This window comes from Muntiacus reevesi, chromosome 7 (assembly GCF_963930625.1).
Source record: "Muntiacus reevesi chromosome 7, mMunRee1.1, whole genome shotgun sequence".
Lineage (NCBI taxonomy): Eukaryota > Metazoa > Chordata > Mammalia > Artiodactyla > Cervidae > Muntiacus > Muntiacus reevesi.
In genome coordinates, this window is record NC_089255.1 from 43,166,596 (window position 1) to 43,185,256 (window position 18,661).

The window sequence follows — 18,661 nt, forward strand, 5'->3', positions numbered from 1 at the left end:
CCATCACTTCATGGCAGATAGATGGGGAAACAATGGAAACCGTGATAGACTTTATTTTGGGGGGCTCCAAAATCACTGCAGATGGTGACTGCAGCTATGAAATTAAAAGACGCTTGCTCCTTGAAAGAAAAGCTATCGCCAACCTAGACAGCATATTAAAAAGCAGAGACATTACTTTGCCCATAAAGGTCTGTCTAGTCAAAGCTATGGTTTTTCCAGTAGTCATGAATGGATATGAGAGTTGGACCATAAAGAAAGCTGAGCACCGAAAAATTGATGCTTTTGTACTGTGGTATTGGAGAAGACTCTTGAGAGTCCCTTGGACTGCAAGGAGATCCAACCAGTCCATCCAGAAGGAAATCAGTCCTAAATATTCTTTGGAAGGACTGATGCTGAAGCTGAAACTCCAATACTTTGGCCACCTCATGCGAAGAACTGACTCGTTTGAAAAGACCCTGATGCTGGAAAAGATTGAAGGCAGGAGTAGAAGGGGATGACAGAGGATGAGGTGGTTGGATGGCATCGCCAACTCAATGGACATGAGTTTGAGCAAGCTCCTGGAGTTGGTGATGGACAGGGAAGCCTGGCGTACTGCAGTCCATGGGGTTGCAAAGAGCTGGACATGACTGAATGACTGAACTGAACTGAATTTTACATGAGCACACTATTAATATTAAAGCTTGCTTTTTAATCTCATATTTTAGCCAACTTGATTACACAAGATAAAATTCTCTCCTTCTTACTTCCCAACTTTCTATTTTCAATTTAGTTTGTCTTTGTTTCTCTTTCTCCCATTGTGAAATAACCAACCTTAATTTAGGATAAAATTATCTTCACTTCTCTTAACAAAAATGCATCTTCATACCTCATACCATTTTTTGCCTAAATGCAACTAACTTTCCTTGCATAGAGGTGTTTTTGTTATTATCTTCAGCAATTTCAATTACATTTATTAATTAGAGTTTTTAATTCTTAAAAACATTCAGTTCAATTCAGTCGCTCAGTCGCGTCCGACTCTTTGCGACCCCATGAATCGTAGCACGCCAGGCCTCCCTGTCCATCACCAACTCCCGGAGTTTACTCAAACCCATGTCTATTGAGTCGGTCATGCCATCCAGACATCTCATCCTCTGTCATCCCCTTCTCCTCCTGCCCCCAATCCCTCCCAGCTTCAGGGTCTTTTCCAATGAGTCAGCTCTTCATAACTAGAAAAACATTAATTTCTAGTAAAAACCAAGAAGTAAGCAGTTATGAACTGTGCATTATACCAGTATTCTTGGATTGGCAAATTTATGAATACACTTTATAATTTCTGGAAACATTTTTCTTTGTATTGTAACCTTTCAGTGTGATACATATGTTTACTAATAGACCCAAATATCTTTTTGGTTTCTCTGTCGTAAGAAACCAAAAGTTCAAGAATTGATATTCCTGTGTCTTATCTCATTTGGAAATTATGTGGATAGTCGATAAATTTCTATCATTTAATTTAACTGAGCAAACTCTAAGAATGTAAGATTTGGGAAACTACTTAGGATGACATCTTAAAACAATTATTATTGAAAAGTTCACTTAAAAATTTGTATCCTACTTTACATTTATTTAATTCAGTTGTTCCCAACAGTCATATCTAGATCACTCATGAAAATTTCTTAAACAGCAAAACAGCCAGCCATCATTTTAAGTTATTTTTCTTGTTTACAAATTTTTCAGCAGGGATATCATGAGCTTACTTGGCTAGTAAACCCAGGTACAGAGGAGCCTGGTGGGCTGCAGTCCATGGATTCGCAGAGTTGGGCATGACTGAGTGACTAACACATGCAAACCCAGGTAGAATAAAAGTTGCATGTCTGCATTATACTTAATGCTGATAACTCTGAAGACATGTCTACTTTAATTAAACTAACAAACTTAAGCTAGTGTTTACTTAGCAAAGATTATCCCATATCACATGAACTTGAAAAACATTTGAGTTAGTTTCTATATTTCTGAGTTTTAGAGATGCTTAATTCATAAGAGCTAAAGTGTAAGCCAGTTAAATAGAGCTCACTTGCAAACTGATTCTGTCAATACCATACAGAGGTAGGAAATGGCACATATACATAACATATTTATATAGACATATGTAAACATGCAGACAGATTGCAGACTTTATAGTTTTTGTTCTAAAACTTGAGCCATGAATCAGGTACAATAAAATAACATTCACTAGTTTATAAATAACAGTTGAATTCAAATTATATCTCTGTCAAACAGAACGTGTTAAGGTTACTCTCTCAAATGGCTAAAGCTTTCTACTAATGTTTGTGCAGAAGACTTTTAAGTTTGTGTTTGTCCTTGACAGTCTTTTGAACACTGTGAACTTGATTTAGGCAAGTGAGTTTTATAGCAGTTTATGTTTTTAAAAACCTCCCCCACCCCCTTTTTATCTTGTGTCTTAGGCAGTTGTGAGCAGTGTTTTATTTACCTTCTGAAGTATTTTCATTATAAATACATGATAACATTTACATCTTCAAGGGACAGGGAAAGAATGTAAGTTTTCTCCTAGGAATTTTGGTGTATCTTTATTATCAGAAGTCTAGGATAATTGCTGTTTAATTTTTTTCTTCTTTCCCTTAAGTCAGGACAATTGTACTTCCAGTGTCCTGATTTTTTTTTTTTCATAATATCTGCAAACACCTGAAGGCAAACGGGAAAAGGTCTAAGTGGACTTTGAGTTGCTTTCAAAGTTATGCTTTTGTTTTTCTAAAGATTCAAGCTGATAAATCAAGTATTGTTGATTGTAATTCCTTTTTTCTCCTGCATTCCTGCAAGCTATCTTTCAAGAATTAGGTGGCTGCTTCTATCACAATGCTTAGAGGTTGACTATCCATCCACGACTCTTGAATTTGCCTTGTTAAATTTAGGAGAAAATTTCCTATTAAAGAAGAAATTGAAAGATTTCTATATTCTGTATCTTCAGGGCTTAATGCAGTGTGCCTTTGAAAAGTCTGTACAAAGCATGTTACAAAGGCCTTTGGATGTTCTCCTTTTTCTAAGCGTATAACTTAACCTTAGACCAATTCATGCTGGATGGAAAAGCCAATACCTTTGCACATAATATGTAAAAAGATGTAATACTGATACGTTTGCTAAACATCAGCCTCCAGCTGATCCATTTCCTGACCATTTAATAGGAGGGCCTGGGAGAAATTCTGGTCATCTGTTTTCATCTGTAAAAAGGGTTGTAAATGGCCACTAATCTTTTTAATACCTCTTTAAAATTTGGTAGGATCTTCTGAAGGTGGAGATAAAAGGGTTTTGTAATTTGAAAAATCTGTTGCTCTCCAAGGGATATGAATTCTTTGTGGTGTCCATGGGGTAGGGGTTGGTGTGTCCAGGATACATCTGCAAAGGGCAAAGGACATTGTACAGAAAGACCTGAAGCTGGCAGAGCCTGATGATAGAGTCCCAGAAGGCAAGGAGCTGTAAGGGATAGCAAGGAGAACCTTACTCTCCATCCTGGGTGCTTCTGTTAAATTTACTTCTCAGCTTTCATCATTTACAAGAGTAACCTATATATTTGAGACCTAGAGATCAGAGTGTTCTCTATAAATCTTTTAGAGAAAGGGAGGTTCAGACAGTCGGCTGGGTGTTTAAGGGATTTTCTGGGAAATATGGAGGAGTTAGGGAACTAAGAGAAGTTGCTGAGGAGATGAAGGGGAATTTAAGTCGGATGTGGTCTTTAATTTTTGTTCTAAGTCTAATGTCTGTTCTTTCATCTTGCTGAGAGAGTCCCTAAGGCTATGGCCATTGTGTTTCATGGTGTTCTCTTTTTAATTTGGTCTTTCCATAGGCCCCAGTAAGACATTGTTTAGGGTGAGAGCCTCCTTAAAAAACTTTTTTCAAACACGGCCAGTTCAAAGGATCCTTTGTCTGGTCATTGATGAGTAGGAACTTATATTAATAACAATAGTGACTCAAACAAAAAGCCTTTATATGGTTTAACTGTGGATGCAAGAGGCATCCCAAAGGAAAGTGCAAAAGATACAGCCCTCAGAAGATCCAGAAAGTTTATTCCCAAATTTAGCATAAGAAAGCAAAGACCTCTGTTGTCCCAGGCAGTAAGAACGGTGTATTACAGAGTATTACAGAGTGTCTCTAGTCTCTGACAAGAACACAAGGCTGCTTTAGTCACAGACCTACTAAGCTGCAACACCGGGCAGGCATTGATAGAATGAGACTTCTCCAGCACTAACTAGACAACAAAGGCTGAGGTGACAAAGACCCCTTATGGACGAGGACCCTTTATGACAAACTCCCCTGAAAGCTGAAATGGTTGGACAAAGAGCACAACGCCTGTGACTTCATGCCTTGGAATTCAGTCTATTCAACTGGCCACCATATGCAAGCTATTATTTGCACCCTCTGGCTAGCAGAAACCCGAGAATATTCTTACTGGTCACAGAGTCATGCTCTCAGGATATAGAACAAGATGAAAGAAAAACTTTACTCTCTGACATTAGAGAGCCCAGAGCAAAGTTTGTCTAAATAGATGCCAGTCTGATAAAAACCATGAACTCACCAGGGTGTGAAGGCAGCTCAAACAACAGGCTTATAGAACTTATGCCTGCATTCTACCCTATGATTTTTCTCCTTATGAGAAATGACACAAAAGTTGAAGGAAAAGGAAAACAATCACCGTCTCTAGAAGAAAAGGAATCAATAGATAGCAAGCATACTCATAGCAAATCTTTACAAGTTGCTATACCCAAAAAACTAACTCATACAAATATTTTCTCTTACTAATCTGAATTTAGAAAAAGAAAAACACTCTTTTCATTCTCACTTCTACCATATGTTGCAGGCAGAGATCTGGGAGACTGATTTGGTAAGAATTCTTTCCTTCTGCCAGCACTTGTCAGAGGTCCCAGCATCTCTCCACTGCAGCAGCCCAAAGGTGAACAGTGTTCAGCCAGGGGAAAGCCCCACTTTGGGCACCTAAGCTGTAGAGGATGAACACTTTCCCCTTCTTCCATTCTTATTCTTTGATTACTCTAATAATTAAATTGAAATCAGATTAACAAGAGAAAACCAAATTTGATTTTGTATATATAAGAGCCCATAAAGATATGAGACTCAAAGAAGTGACCAAAACAGGCAGCTTTTATACCTTCTAGTCAGGGAAACAATATGTTTGTGAAGAATTGACTAGACAACAGAGTTCGGGTTTAGGGTAGCAAATTAAGGAAGAAGTTACAAGGTCTGTTGATACAGCCCTCTTGGCCCTGAATTCCTCATCTCTGGCAATGAGGATAACTCCAGCTTCCTGGTAGAGGTTGGGTACTTTCACATAAGAGACTTATTTCTTTGTTTCAAGGGGACAAAGATAGTGAGAGTGTTTTCTTTCATGACTGTTTTCTTAAAACTTTAATTCAATATCATCAATATACCATCATGATATATTTTGAGGTTAGTATAGTCTCTCCTTCAAAACACTGGAGCATAATCTTCACAGCATTGGAGTTGGCAGTGATTTCCTGGCTTCAACATCAAAGGCATAGGCAACAAAAGAAAAAATAGAAAAACTGGACTTCACAAAAATTAAAAACTTTTATGCATCACAGTACACTATTTCCAAACCATATGTCTGATTAGAGGCTAACATCCAGAATATATAGAAAACTCCTAAAGTTCAACAGTAGCAAACCTGATTTTATTGTAAAATGGGCAAAAGGCTTAAATAGACATTTTTCCAAAAAAGATGCCCAAATGGCCAATGAACACATGAAAAGGTGCTCAACATCACTAATCATTGAAGTGCAAATCAAACTGCATGAGATACTACCTCACACTATTAGGATGTCTACTTTCAAAAAAAAAAAAAACAAAAAACAAAGAATGTGTTTATGAGGATGAGGAGAAACTAGAACCCTTGTGTACTTTTAGTGATAATGTAAACTCGCACTGCTGTTGTGGAAAACAGTATTGCTGTCTCTCAAAGTATTAAAAATAAGCTTACCCAATGATTCAACAACTCTATTTCTAGGTATATACTCAAAAAAATTATAGCCAGTCAGTCAGAAGTACAACCTGGGCTTGCAGTTGAGATCTGACTGTGTGTTGACATGCAGGCACCCTTCACACCAATAAGCAATCCTCTCATGCAGTTGACTGTCCTGCAGTTTAACTTAATTCTTTAATTCTCAACTGTCTGCCCAGGGACAGCATCTGGTTCCACAGGTTAAGGGTTAAATCCTACAAGACTGCCTTCTCCCCACCCCCCCCAACCTGGTTATAAATCAGAGGTTCCCATAACCTCCTCCTTGGTTTTGATGATACAAGATGATATCATCAATGGTTTCTATCAAATATTTAGCCATACACTAATATTACACAATACTCTCCATAAAATAGAAGAGGATGTTCAGTTCAGTTCAGTCTGACTCTTTGCGACCCCATGAATCTCAACACACCAGGCCTCCCTGTCCATCACCAACTCCCGGAGTTTACTCAAACTCATGTCCATTGAGTCAGTGATGCCATCCAGCCATCTCATCTTCTGTCATCCCCTTCTCCTCCTGCCCCCAATCCCTCCCAGCGTCAGGGTCTTTTCCAGTGAGTCAACTCTTCGCATGAGGTGGCCCAAGCATTGGAGTTTCAGCTTCAGCATCAGTCCTTCCAATGAACACCCAGGACTGATCTCCTTTAGGATGTACTGGTTGGATCTCCTTGCAGTCCAAGGGACTCTCAAGAGTCTTCTCCAACACCACAGTTCAAAAGCATCAATTTTTCGGTGCTCAGCCTTCTTTACAGTCCAACTCTCACATCCATACATGATGTAACTCTTCCCAATTCATTTTAAGAGGCAAGCATTATCCTGACACCAAAGCTAAGGAGAAGTAGGAGGATAAAAAAGAGAGAGGGAGAAAGAAGGAAGGAATAAAGAAAAAGAAAAGGAAAACTGAGGAGAGCATAATCTCATGAAGATTGATGCAAAAATCTTTAACAAAATACTTGAAAATATAAAGTACTTGAATTTGATTAATTTACTACTACAGAACTCAGAAACATTTTATATACTAGGTTACCAGTTGATTATAAAAGAATGTAACTCAGAAACAGCCAGATGAAAGAGATGCAAAGGGCAAGATGTGGGGACAGTGTGCAGAGCTCCAGTACCCTCTCTAGGTAGACCACCCTTCCAGAATCGTCACGAATTCATCAACCAGGAAGCTCTCCACACCATGTCCTTTTAAGTCTTTATGGAACCTTCTTTATATAGTCACAATTAATTAAATCATTGGCCACTGGCTATTGATTCAACCTCCAACCTTTCTCCCTTCCAGGAAGTTGGGGTGGGGGGAGGTACTGAAAGTTCCAACCCTCTAATTACATGGTTGGTTCTCCTGGCAAACAGCCTCCCCCCCCTCCCCCACACTGCCATCCCCAGGTTGCTTATGGGCTTTCAAAAAGTCACCTCATTAACATAACCAAAGACCTATATTCCTATTACCGTAGGAGATTACAAGGTTTTAGGAGCTCTGAGCCAAGAACAGGTCAAAGACCAAATATATTTCTTATAAATCTCAATATTACGTACTTCTTTGGAACACTGGTCTAGGACTCTATAGTTTTTTCAGTTTTTGCGAGGGGGATTTCTTTATCGCTTTTGTGGGAAAGCAGCTGAAGGTGAAAAAGAAGAAAATAACACTAAGTGATTCTAAAAGCAGCTCTAGATTTTGGGGGGGTCATATGGTAAAACAAAAATATGCAGGATCTTTCTAAAACTAGAGGCACACACCAAACCCCTTGTCTACTTTTTTTCCTTAAGACTGATAGGGATAGAATAGCATAGTTATACAACTAGTTGTAGAAGTCCTGGTAGGAGACTATAGATAGAGAAAGAAACCTAGGAAACTTTAGGAGGCCACTGTAAGTTAATGATCGCTCAAGAAACCTATTGGAATAGGTTCAATGAAGCAGGCTTGCTTAAGTGTAAAACTATGAGCAAAACCACAATATATGCCCCAGGCCATTAGATGGAAGAAAAACGTTACCCCCCCTTCCTGCGTACCATAATTCTAGACCTCATAGGGCATGCATGCTCAGTTGCTTCAGTCATGTGATTCTTTGCAACCTTATATCCTAAAGCAGACACAACTGAAACGAATAAGCAGCAACAGAACTGTAGCCTGCCCGATTCCTCTGTCCATGGGATTATCCAGACAAGGATACTGAAGTGGGTTGACATGCCCTCATCCAGGGGGATCTTCCTGACCCAGGGATGGAACCTGCATCTCTTATGTCTCCTGCCTGCATTGGCAGGCGGGTTGTTTACCATTGGCACCCCCTGGGTACCCCCTGACCTCATAGGGTCAGACACTTTACTGCCTAATATGAAGGAGGCGCTAGTGATATATGCCTTATGTCTGCATCTATGTCTACTTGAAAAAGGGGGAAAGACCCTTTTTCATTATAAATTGTAACCCACTCAGTCCTCTGGGCAGAGCTCCCTTTCCTGCCCATTGGCATCTCTTACAAGCATCCTATATTAGTAAATCTACTTCTTGCCTGTCACTTTGCCTCTCACTGAATTCCTTCTGCTCTGAGACACAAAGAACCCGAGCCTCAGTAAGTTCAGACATCAGATAAGTGTGGTCTAATTAAAAGATCACGAGTTCAAGTCCCAAGCAGGGTTTTGGCTGGATTAGAGTCCTGGCCATGTGGGCTTGAGTCCCAAACTAGATTTTGGCTAGGGTCAAATCCTGGCACATGTGTTCAAGTCCCAGTGTGAGGTAAATGGTTTCAAGACCATTTAGGTTTTCTGTTTTCTTGCCCCTGCATTTCTAGACTTGTGTCCTGACTCATCCCTCTTCTTTTCCTATCTCAACACTCCACCTTCCCACTTTCCTTCTCTACCTGCACAGAGGTCTCCTTCCATGGTAGATAGAATAAAGGCCCCCCCAAAATGTCTGTGTCCCTGTAACTGGAACCTGCAGATTGTTGTGTTACATGTCAAAGGGGATTTGAGGTTCAAATGGAATTAAGGTTGCTAATCAGCTGACCTAAAGATAAGGAGATTATCCTGTATTATCAGAGTAGATCCAGTATGGTTACAATGGTTCTTAAAAGTGGAAGAAGGAGGCAGCGGAGAGTCAAAACAAGAGCTGACTACAGAAGAGGTCAGAATGATAAAGAATCAAAAGGAGTCAACTCATTTTTGTTGGTTTTGAAAATGAAGAAAAAAGCCAAGAGCCAAAGAATGTCATCAATCTCTAGAAGCTAGAAAAGGAAAGGAAACATTTTGCCTTAGACCTCCAGAAGGAATATCTGCCAGTATCTTGATTTTAGGCTAGTGGGACCTATTTCAGACTTCTAACCTCCAAAACTGTAAGATAATAAATTTATATTCTTTAAGCTAGTAATACTAAATTTACAGTAATATGTTACAGCAGTAATAGAAAACTCACACGCTTTCCATCTCAGCCTCCTAAGGAAAGCTATGCCTTTTCCAGGGAACGTAAACAGGCATTAGGACATAGACTTATCCTGGATACTCAAATGAAAATAATGGGTCATTTAATCAGTTAATGGCAGATCTGTTAGCTAACAGCAGAGAAACCCTTAATAATAGTGGTATAAACAAGATAGGTGCTTATTTCTGTTCACGTAGATGGCAGCCAGTTCACAGCTGACGTTGTGGCTCTACAGTATCAATAAGGACCATCCCTTCCTGCTCATCCTGGAGTGTTAGGCCAGATGTTCAAGGTGGAACCCTGTGCTGAACATGAATACCTTCCAAGCCAGCAGCAAGAGGAAGGGGAGGCAAAGAGCACATCCCTTTCCTTCAAGGACACTTCTGCTTAATATCTCAGTGGCCATAACATAGTCAAATAACCATATCAAGCTGCAAGGGAACCTGGGACTGTATTTTTCAGCAAAATATACTCAACAAAAATTCAGGGTTCTTGTGGTCTTTGTTAAAAAGAAAAAAAAAATTGTTATCACTGATGATGACAAGGAAAAGCAGTATTAGAAGCAAGCTGTGGTCTCTGCCACAAGTTACTGTGTGATCTGGTTTAGAGTCAAAGCCAGCATCATAGCTGACCAGTCACTCACAGCTCCCTCAGGTCCAATGAGGATTTGGAAATTCTGTGATAGTCTATATCCTAGTGTGATAATTCTAATTTGGAGGAAATATTAACTTCCCAGAGCAGTTTCCATGGTCCTGTAGATCGTGGCTTCTTCCATCTTTGTATGAATGGAAGAGTTATGCTACTGGATAAGTGGGTTCAATCCCTGGGTTGGGAAGATTCCCTGGAGAAGGGAAAGGCTACCCACTCCAGTATTCTGGCCTGGAGAATTCCATGAACTGTATAGTCCATGGGATCACAAAGAGTTGGACACGACAGAGCGACTTTCACTTTCTTTTGCTTGACCCTGTGACATTTTACGAGGCTGTAAGATGTTTGTTTGATTTGGGGCATATAATTTACCTGTGGGTTAAATTATATTTAAATGATTCCATCCCTAACCATGCTGATGAAATCATTGTTGTTGTTAAAGCCTCCCTTTTGTTTATTTGTTTTTATATGCAATATCCCTCCCTTGATCTTCAAGAATGTGAAACGAGTTCAGAGATCTTCCTGGCTTCAAAATTCTTTCAACCTTCCTTCCCATTTTATTGTCTCAAAGCCCTTTGAAAATAAATTGAGAGAACAGTTAAAAGTGTTAGTCACTCAGTCATGTCCAGCTCTTTGGGACCCCATGGACTGTAGCCCACCAGGCTCCTTGCATGGAATTCTCCAGGCAAGAATACCGGAGTGGGTTGCCATTCCCTTCTCCAGGGGATCTTCCTGACCCAGGGATCGAACCCAGGTCTCCTGCATTTCAGGCAGACTCTTTACCATCTGAGCCACTAGGGAAGCCCCTGAAACAGTTAACTATCTTCCAATTTATACTGTGTGCTCTTGGGTTGGCATTTGCAGTATTCTTTATAAAATAACGTTCTCTACGCAGAGACCTCTTTGTTCGCAGAGAGTTCTGTCTAATTACTTCTATTGTCTTGAAGAACTAGATATCAAGAAATAGAAACCAAAAAAAAATAATTTGTAGACTTTTGCTTTTTTGGTAATTAAATAAAAATTGTTTCCTGATATTCATGAATATGTAAAAACCTATGTACTGAATTTATTATGGATTATTTTTCTTTCTATAGGTTTTCTATGTGACTTCTTTCCTTTTTGAAATTGTAGCTTGAGCCTACTTTATCCCTAGATAAAAATATTCCCCAAAGCTAGTGGAAGTCATGGTTTTTAATATAATATCTTCCGAACAAGACTCAACTGGTATTGACTAAAGCAGTGTTTAATGCTTCTCATTTATGGGGTCATGCACTCTAGTTAAATTGCAGCTCTCAGACATTGCTTCAGTGACCTAAAGGGCAAATTTACAGCCCAGAAATAGCGTATGACACCTTGACATGGAGGAAGAGCTGATCAGAATATGGGGGAAGTGGGCACTGAAAATAAAATAGGATACTTTCTGAGGTGAACAGCAAGAATAAAGTGAGATGGGAGGGGTCAAGAAATAATTAGAAGAGAAATGAAATTGGGATAGGATTTGAAGGGGGTGGACGGCAAGGATGGAAAGAGATCTGGCAGAGCCAGAGACAAAGAAATTATCTTACCATCTACATAGGTACAGAACTCCACTCTCTAAAACAATATCTAACAATAGCAGTACCCAATAAATAACAACAATAATTATACATACTGTCACCCTTACTGTTTTGAACTTATTTCATAAACTTATTTCATAAATTCAATTCAGTCACTCAGTCATGTCAGACTCTTTGTGACCCCATGGACTGCAGCATGCCAGGCTTCCCTGTCCATCACCAACTCCGGGAGCTTGCTCAAACTCATGTCCATTGAGTTGGTGATGCCATCCAACCATCTCATCCTCTGTCATCCCCTTCTCTAATAAATTTCATAAATTAAGATAAATTTGATAACTTGCTTTCTTCATGTGGCAGTTCATCTTAGCTGATTTAATGACTTCCCCCTGAAGAAAGAATGGAAAGGGGAGAGATAGGGAGGAAGAAAAGCAATCCTCATCTCTCTGGTCTGCCTGCCCCTCAGACACAGTGCTGGATTGGGGATGTAGACGGCTGGAGAAGCCTGGCCTGACTGCAGTCATTCTTTTGGGATCTCCCAGTTATGGTGAACCCACACATTTGGCAGCTGGTGATTTCTCTGATGTATTTTTCCTCCTTGTTTTCTTTCCTAGTGTATCTGAAACCTGCCCAGCGTTCCAATGGCCAGCAACAACACCGCCAGCATAGCACAAGCCAGGAAACTGGTAGAACAACTGAAGATGGAAGCCAACATCGATAGGATAAAGGTAAGGATGGCGTCACCCACAGGCTCAGCTGGCCTTGTCAGGAGCATGACTTGTAGCCAGGTGTCATTTGACTGTGGAGAGTAATGAAACCAGAGATGGTGGGAAAGAAACTTAATAGTTTGGCAAAAGTTCATTTTCTAATGTGCCTTTGCCCTCTCTGGAATTTTCCAGAATAAAATGATAGTATAAATTAAAACTAGTTCACTGAGTAACTTCAAAGCAAAATTTAGGCTCATAGCTGAATTCTAGCCAAAGGATTTAGAGAACCCACAAAACATAGCAATCGACCAGTTCACTTCTCTGACCTTGTAACGAAGTCCTTCTCACTTGGGTTTAATTTTTTCTATCCTGATGTATGTTCTAATTTTTAGTGTCTATCTTTAGGTCTAGTCCTTCTATCCACCATTTTTATTTTTACTTTTTTTCTCTTTTATACTCTTGGATTTTTTTCTTCAGAACACAAAAACACATGGTCTCGCTGAGAAGTCAAACAGCATAAAGGTTTCATGGAAGTTAATAATCTACTTATTTCTTTCTCTCACTCCCCAAATCTAACCTGATAGCTTTGCCTTAAGTTGGACCTAACATATTGAGCCAGGACTTTAAATAGAAACCTTTTGTTGGCAGATTTTCAGTGTAAATTAACCCACATAGATAGCTACCACAGGTAGTAAATTTTTGTCAACTATCTAAGCTTCACTTCCTCAGAAGACAGCAGCGTATTTCATTTTACTAAAATTGGAACATTTTTCCAAATGCCTTTTTTAAACTGAAAGATTTGTCCATACCTGCCTTAGGAACCTGAACAATCCAGCCCTCCTTTGGAATGTGTTTCTAGAGCAAGGGTCAATAAATTATGGCTCATGAGCCAAATCCAGCCCACTGTCTGTTTTTGTCAATAAAGCTTTATTAGCACACAGCCCCATATGCTCATTTACATCTTGTCTGTGGCTCCTTTGATGCTACAGCAGCAGGGTAGAATAGTTGCAACAGAGCCCACTCGGCTCAGAAAGCCTAAAACTTTTACTCTCTGGCCTTTTAGAGAAAAACTTTGCTGAACCCTGGTCTAGAGGAGTGATTCTCAGCCCACCTGTACATTCAAATCACCCAGGGAATTCTATAAAAAGAACCACTTCTAAGACCACAGCATAGACCAGTTAAATTAGAATCTATGATTCAGACAACAGTAATTTTTTTTTTTTACATTATCAGTTAGTTTTAATGTATAGCTAAGGTAGAGAACCATGGTCCCATGGGAAGAGGTTTGCTCCTTAGAACTCCCATCAGGTCTGTGCTAGAGTCTGAAGGGAGAGCTTATTTTCCTCCGTAGGTAAGCTGAGCAAATAACCATAGACATTTTCCCATCTATCCTTAATCTCCTTTATAAAATTTGAATCCTGGTAATGAGCCACAAGATATAAACAGCTTCTTTCTTGCAATTGCTTTAATTCTTCTTTATTTATAATGTGATAAAGGGTCCTTAACATCTATTTTGCACCTTCACTACCTTCCTCTTCTCCATTTTCCCCTTGACCTGTTCTTTTTTATTTCCTTTCTTAAAAAGTATAATGTGGCAAGTGGGCATAGTACCTGCTGGGAGGAGTGAGGTCACGCAAAGATTGTGGCACCAAAAAGAGTCATTCTTTTTTTTTTTTTTTTTTTCCTGCTGTTAGATGTTCTGCGTATGAGCCCCTGGAAAATGCCACTTTGCCTTTTGGGGTGGCCCAGTGAAGATGAAAGTGTTTGCCAAGCCCCAGTATGGTTGGCATTTTCTGGTACAACTCAGTATCCCCAGACCCAAGTCCTGAAGCAGGAGGTGATGGTGTAGGTGGTATGAGAAGCTGACAGTGGGAGGAACAGGGCAGAAACAGACCTTTTCAGCCGTAGATCAGACCATCATCACCTCTCACCTGAACTCCTAACTGCACAGTGCACTTAGCTGACCTCTGCAATCCCTTCTCAACCCCAGTCCATCCCCACCATCCCTTATCCTCCATGTGGCTGCCAAAGACCACTTGCTGCAAGAAAAGCTCATTAGGTTCCTTTCCTGTTGAACATCTTTTCATGACTCCTATCACCTTGAACTTGAAGTTCAAACTCTTCAGCAGAGTGTGTGTAAGGTCCTTCTGACCCCTGCCCCTCTTTTCAGCTTTGGTCCCTTCCCCTCACCCTCATGCCATATTGAACCATTCTTAATTTCCTTGATGGGAATTTCAAATGGCTGGAACATTCAGTCTCCTCCTCTTTACATTTCTCCTTTCCCAACTCCCATGACTCCTTGAAGACTCAGTCATTAGATCCTTTAAGATGTTTTACCAGACCTTCATCATAAGAGTGGATTTTTGCTATTTTTATGTTATTTATTCCTTTATCCAATACATATTTTAGTGAGAGCTTTCTAAATTGCCAGACCCTGTTAGGTCTTAGAGATATAGAACTGGATAAAGATGAAGAAATGATTCTTGCTCCCAAGGATCTCCTAGTCTAATAAAGGGTTACCAAAAAAAAATGAACAAGACCTATTACTGATACAAGTTAAGACATCCAAAAAGCATAATTACCAAGTGTCATCAGAATGAAGCCAATACCCCACCCTGATTACCTTGGTATACTACTTGTGAAGAGACCAAATAAATCAGTATCTCTTTGAGACATAAAGTATTGGCCTAATAAACTGAACAATGAGTGATTGCCTTCCTAGCTGATTGTAACTTTCAAATCTCTCAATTCCTCTTGACATCATTGGACCTAAAATTGTTGGAAATAACAGTGGCAGCCTATATTTCAGCATTTGTTCTGCACATCAGAGCCAGGCAGGCATGCTATGGTGAAGTGTCAGGTTATTTTTAGTTTAGCTCTTGGAATAAAACTGTCACTGGTTTAGGACTAGTTTATCTGCCTTTCGGAGTCCCTTTCAGGGTTTTGAGCGTTCAGGTTTCTCCACCTACTTTCCATGCCTGATCCTGTCAGCAAGAAGGAACTTCTCTCTGAAGATCCCAGGTTTGTGATTTTTCAAATCACAGCAGTGGCCTCTTCAAGCTGTAAAGGTTGCAGTGGCTTGATGTCCCTCTGGCAGAGCCTAGTGTAGCTGAGGCAATAGGGAACAAGGAAAAGGGAGCACAGCTGACACGGGGGGTGTCCAGGGTCCCTTCTGCAAGGAGTGGCCTTATCCCTCCTGTGGCTTCCAGAATATCCTTGGCTGCCTGGAGTAGGCTTACCATGAGAGGGTCTGAAGAGCATATTCCTTTTTAAGCCTTCTTGTTTGCTATCCCTTTGTATCACAGATCCTGGGAGATTTGGGCTAATGAACCCATTATCTGTTCATAAGCCTCAGGCATATATAAATTATACTCCCAGCCTCTCTGTATTTCTTTGTTAGCATTTCATTCAAGGACAGAAAGGAAAGAGAAGCCAAGGAAAGCTGGGATGGGCTCTGGGGAAAGGGGCAGAGAGAGGTTTTGGAGACTGTGACGCTCAGATGTATGAAACAACAAGATATGCTGCTGTTGAGCAAGGGCCAGTAAAAGAAAGCTTGTCCTGAGAGTGCAAGTCGAGAGCACGTGTGAAAGCAAAGGACGGTAAGACTCCAGTGAATCTATTTATTCGTCACTATATTAGGACTCTGGGTTTCTAATAATAGCAACCTAACCACAAGCTGACTTAAGCAGAAAGAAGGGATTGATGATAAAAGATACAAGGCGTCTCAGAATCTGAGAGCAGAAATGTAGCTGAGTGAGCATGGGGAGTCAGAACTGGGAGCAGTCAGAACTGGAGCCAGCAGGAACTGTGGGTGCTCTGGGATGTCTCTGCTTCTCTCAGCCTCTTTCCTTTCCCGGGAGGAATAGATTTCTCAGCTGCCTGTTGCATGTGGTGGACACAAGATGGCTGCCCACAACTCCCAGGATCACACATCACACTTTCAGCTCCATGAAGAAAGAGGTAGACTCAGGTCATTCCTTTTAGTCCCACTTCCTAGAGTGGTACATTTGTTCTACCAAGGATGAGCCATCTGCAGCTTCAATCAACTAACGCTCGAATTAAAGCACATTGCACAAACATGGCTCCTAGGAACCCACCCACCCGTAAGCGTGGGAAGGGTAGTTAAGGAGGGATGAGAATCATCATAAGTTGAAAGGAAGTCTTTAATGCATGGCATTGCTGGCATCATGAATAATATACATGTAAGTGCAAAAGAAAGCCAAGGCCAGGAGCATGGGTGAAATGATTGCTTCTTAACTAATTGGATGCTCCTTATATTGGCCTAACATATAAATGCCAAAGTTATTTCTCATTTCTCCCAAATGGTTCCAATAGACCTTTGCAACTGGCGCTCTTCACTGTCTAAAGAATATGCCGTGCAGAGTACCACCTCTTTGGTTATTCTGAAACCCTCAATGAGAACACCCTTCCCCTTATTCTTTTTCTATTTGTTGTCATTGTTCAGTTGCTCAGTCATGCCCGACTCTTTGCAACCCAGTGGACTGCAGCATGCCAGGCTTCCCTGTTCTTCACCCTCTCCTGGAGCTTGCTCAAACTTATGTCTGTTGAGTCAGTGATACCATCCAACCATCTTGTCCTCTGTCGTCCCCTTCTCCTCCTACCTTCAATCTTTCCCAGCATCAGGGTCTTTTCTATTCTTTTCCTATTTATTGTAGACTAAATGTTTGTGTCCCTCCCCATATTCATACATTAAAATCCTAACACCCAATGTGGCAGTATTTGGAGATGGGGCCTTTTGGAAGTGATTAGGTCATGCAGGCAGAGCCCTCAGGAATGGAATTAGTGCCCATATAAAGAGGCTCAGCAAGCTCCCTGGCCCTTTCCACCTTGTGAGGCTATAACAAGAAGATAGGCATCTATGAACTAGAAATCGAGACCCAACAGACACTGAATCTGCCAGCACCTTGATCTTAGACTTTCCACCTCCAAAACTGTTTTTTACAATTCACCTGGTTTTGGCATTTTATTAGAGCAGCCCAAATGGACTGGGACAATATCTGAATCTTACTCCTCTATTACAGGTCAGCTTAAATCCCCACTTGTTCACGAATCTTTTCCATTCTGATCCTACTTATTAGTCAGTTTACTGAATAATTTTACCTTCATCAGATAAATTACACAGTCCTCAACATCAGAGACCTTATTGTCTACTTCTTGCTGACGAGATAGGCAGGCAATGAAAAAACACTTTTTTTTTAGTGGATAGCTTTAAGTTCATATCCTAAGTGTGTCATATAACAAGACATTAGGAACTGTATTTTGGATGACATTTCCAATTACATTTATGGTTTGGGAAATTCCAAACATGATGTCACTGGCCAAATAAAACTCATCGTAATAGGAGAAAGTTCAGTAAAATGCCAAAAAGAAGGGCAGAATTGATCATTTTAAAATAGGTAAATTGTTTTATGTCAAGTATATGAATATAAGTAACCAGTATTTATAGTATACCTTCTTTGTGAAAACAGCTCAACATAAAAAGAACAGACTGATTTTCATAACTGACAAAGTTGTGTAATTGTTGAACCAAATATAAATGTTTCTAATAAGTAAATCATCTTTCTGACAGTTGACTCATAATACATTGGAACTGAACTTTGGGGAAAGTTGTTCTGAGACACAAGTCAGTTAGACATCCTGCTTCATTTAGAGAGGGGACAGACATCCTAGGTTTGGGACTTTTCAAATACTTCTCCAGCGTTTGAATCAAAAGTTTTAACATCTTTTCCCTAAAATTCTTGCATTCAGTTTATTAGGAAGAGTAAGTTTCAACCTTACATATAGGCCAAACTGAGACTATTTTCAGGGTTAACAAAATAGTTACAGTATGTCTGGAACTTATAGAAGAAAAGGCTGTGTTCAAAGATATCCGGTTTTAATTCATTTGATTTGCTGAAAGTGGAACAAAAATTTTAAATTGAACCCAGGCATATGTTAATAATTGAGCATAAAACTTCATTTTTTTGAGGGTTGATACAATTTTCAAAATTCAGTAGATGTTTGTTAAGCACCAAGTATATTCTTAGCCTTGTGCATTATACGTGGGAGCTAGAGAAGCAGTACTGCTAAACCTTGATAATTCAAAATCCCTAGAAAATGAATTTTTCTGAATAACCTAGTTTTCAGGCCAGAGGAAGTTCTTCCTTCTTCAAAATATAACTACTTTGGATAATTTTGAATGTCTTTTTTTTTTTAAACTAAATTGAGTAAATTAAATATCATGTACTTTTCTTGATGACTGTTTTGAAAATTAATTCTTCTATTTCCTTTTTTA

The 18,661-nt window shown here is 39.9% G+C and overlaps 1 protein-coding gene across 2 annotated transcripts in view; it reads left to right on the forward strand.

The window, feature by feature from the left end:
* The window catches only part of GNG2 (G protein subunit gamma 2), a 124,255-nt gene that overhangs the window by 91,344 nt on the left and 14,250 nt on the right, over positions 1-18,661 (forward strand). For both annotated transcript variants that reach the window (XM_065940987.1, XM_065940988.1), the window contains exon 3: positions 12,274-12,387. In XM_065940987.1, coding sequence (XP_065797059.1) covers positions 12,301-12,387 — 87 coding nt within the window. In that variant the 5' untranslated portion in view covers positions 12,274-12,300. The remainder of the gene's footprint in view (positions 1-12,273; positions 12,388-18,661) is intronic.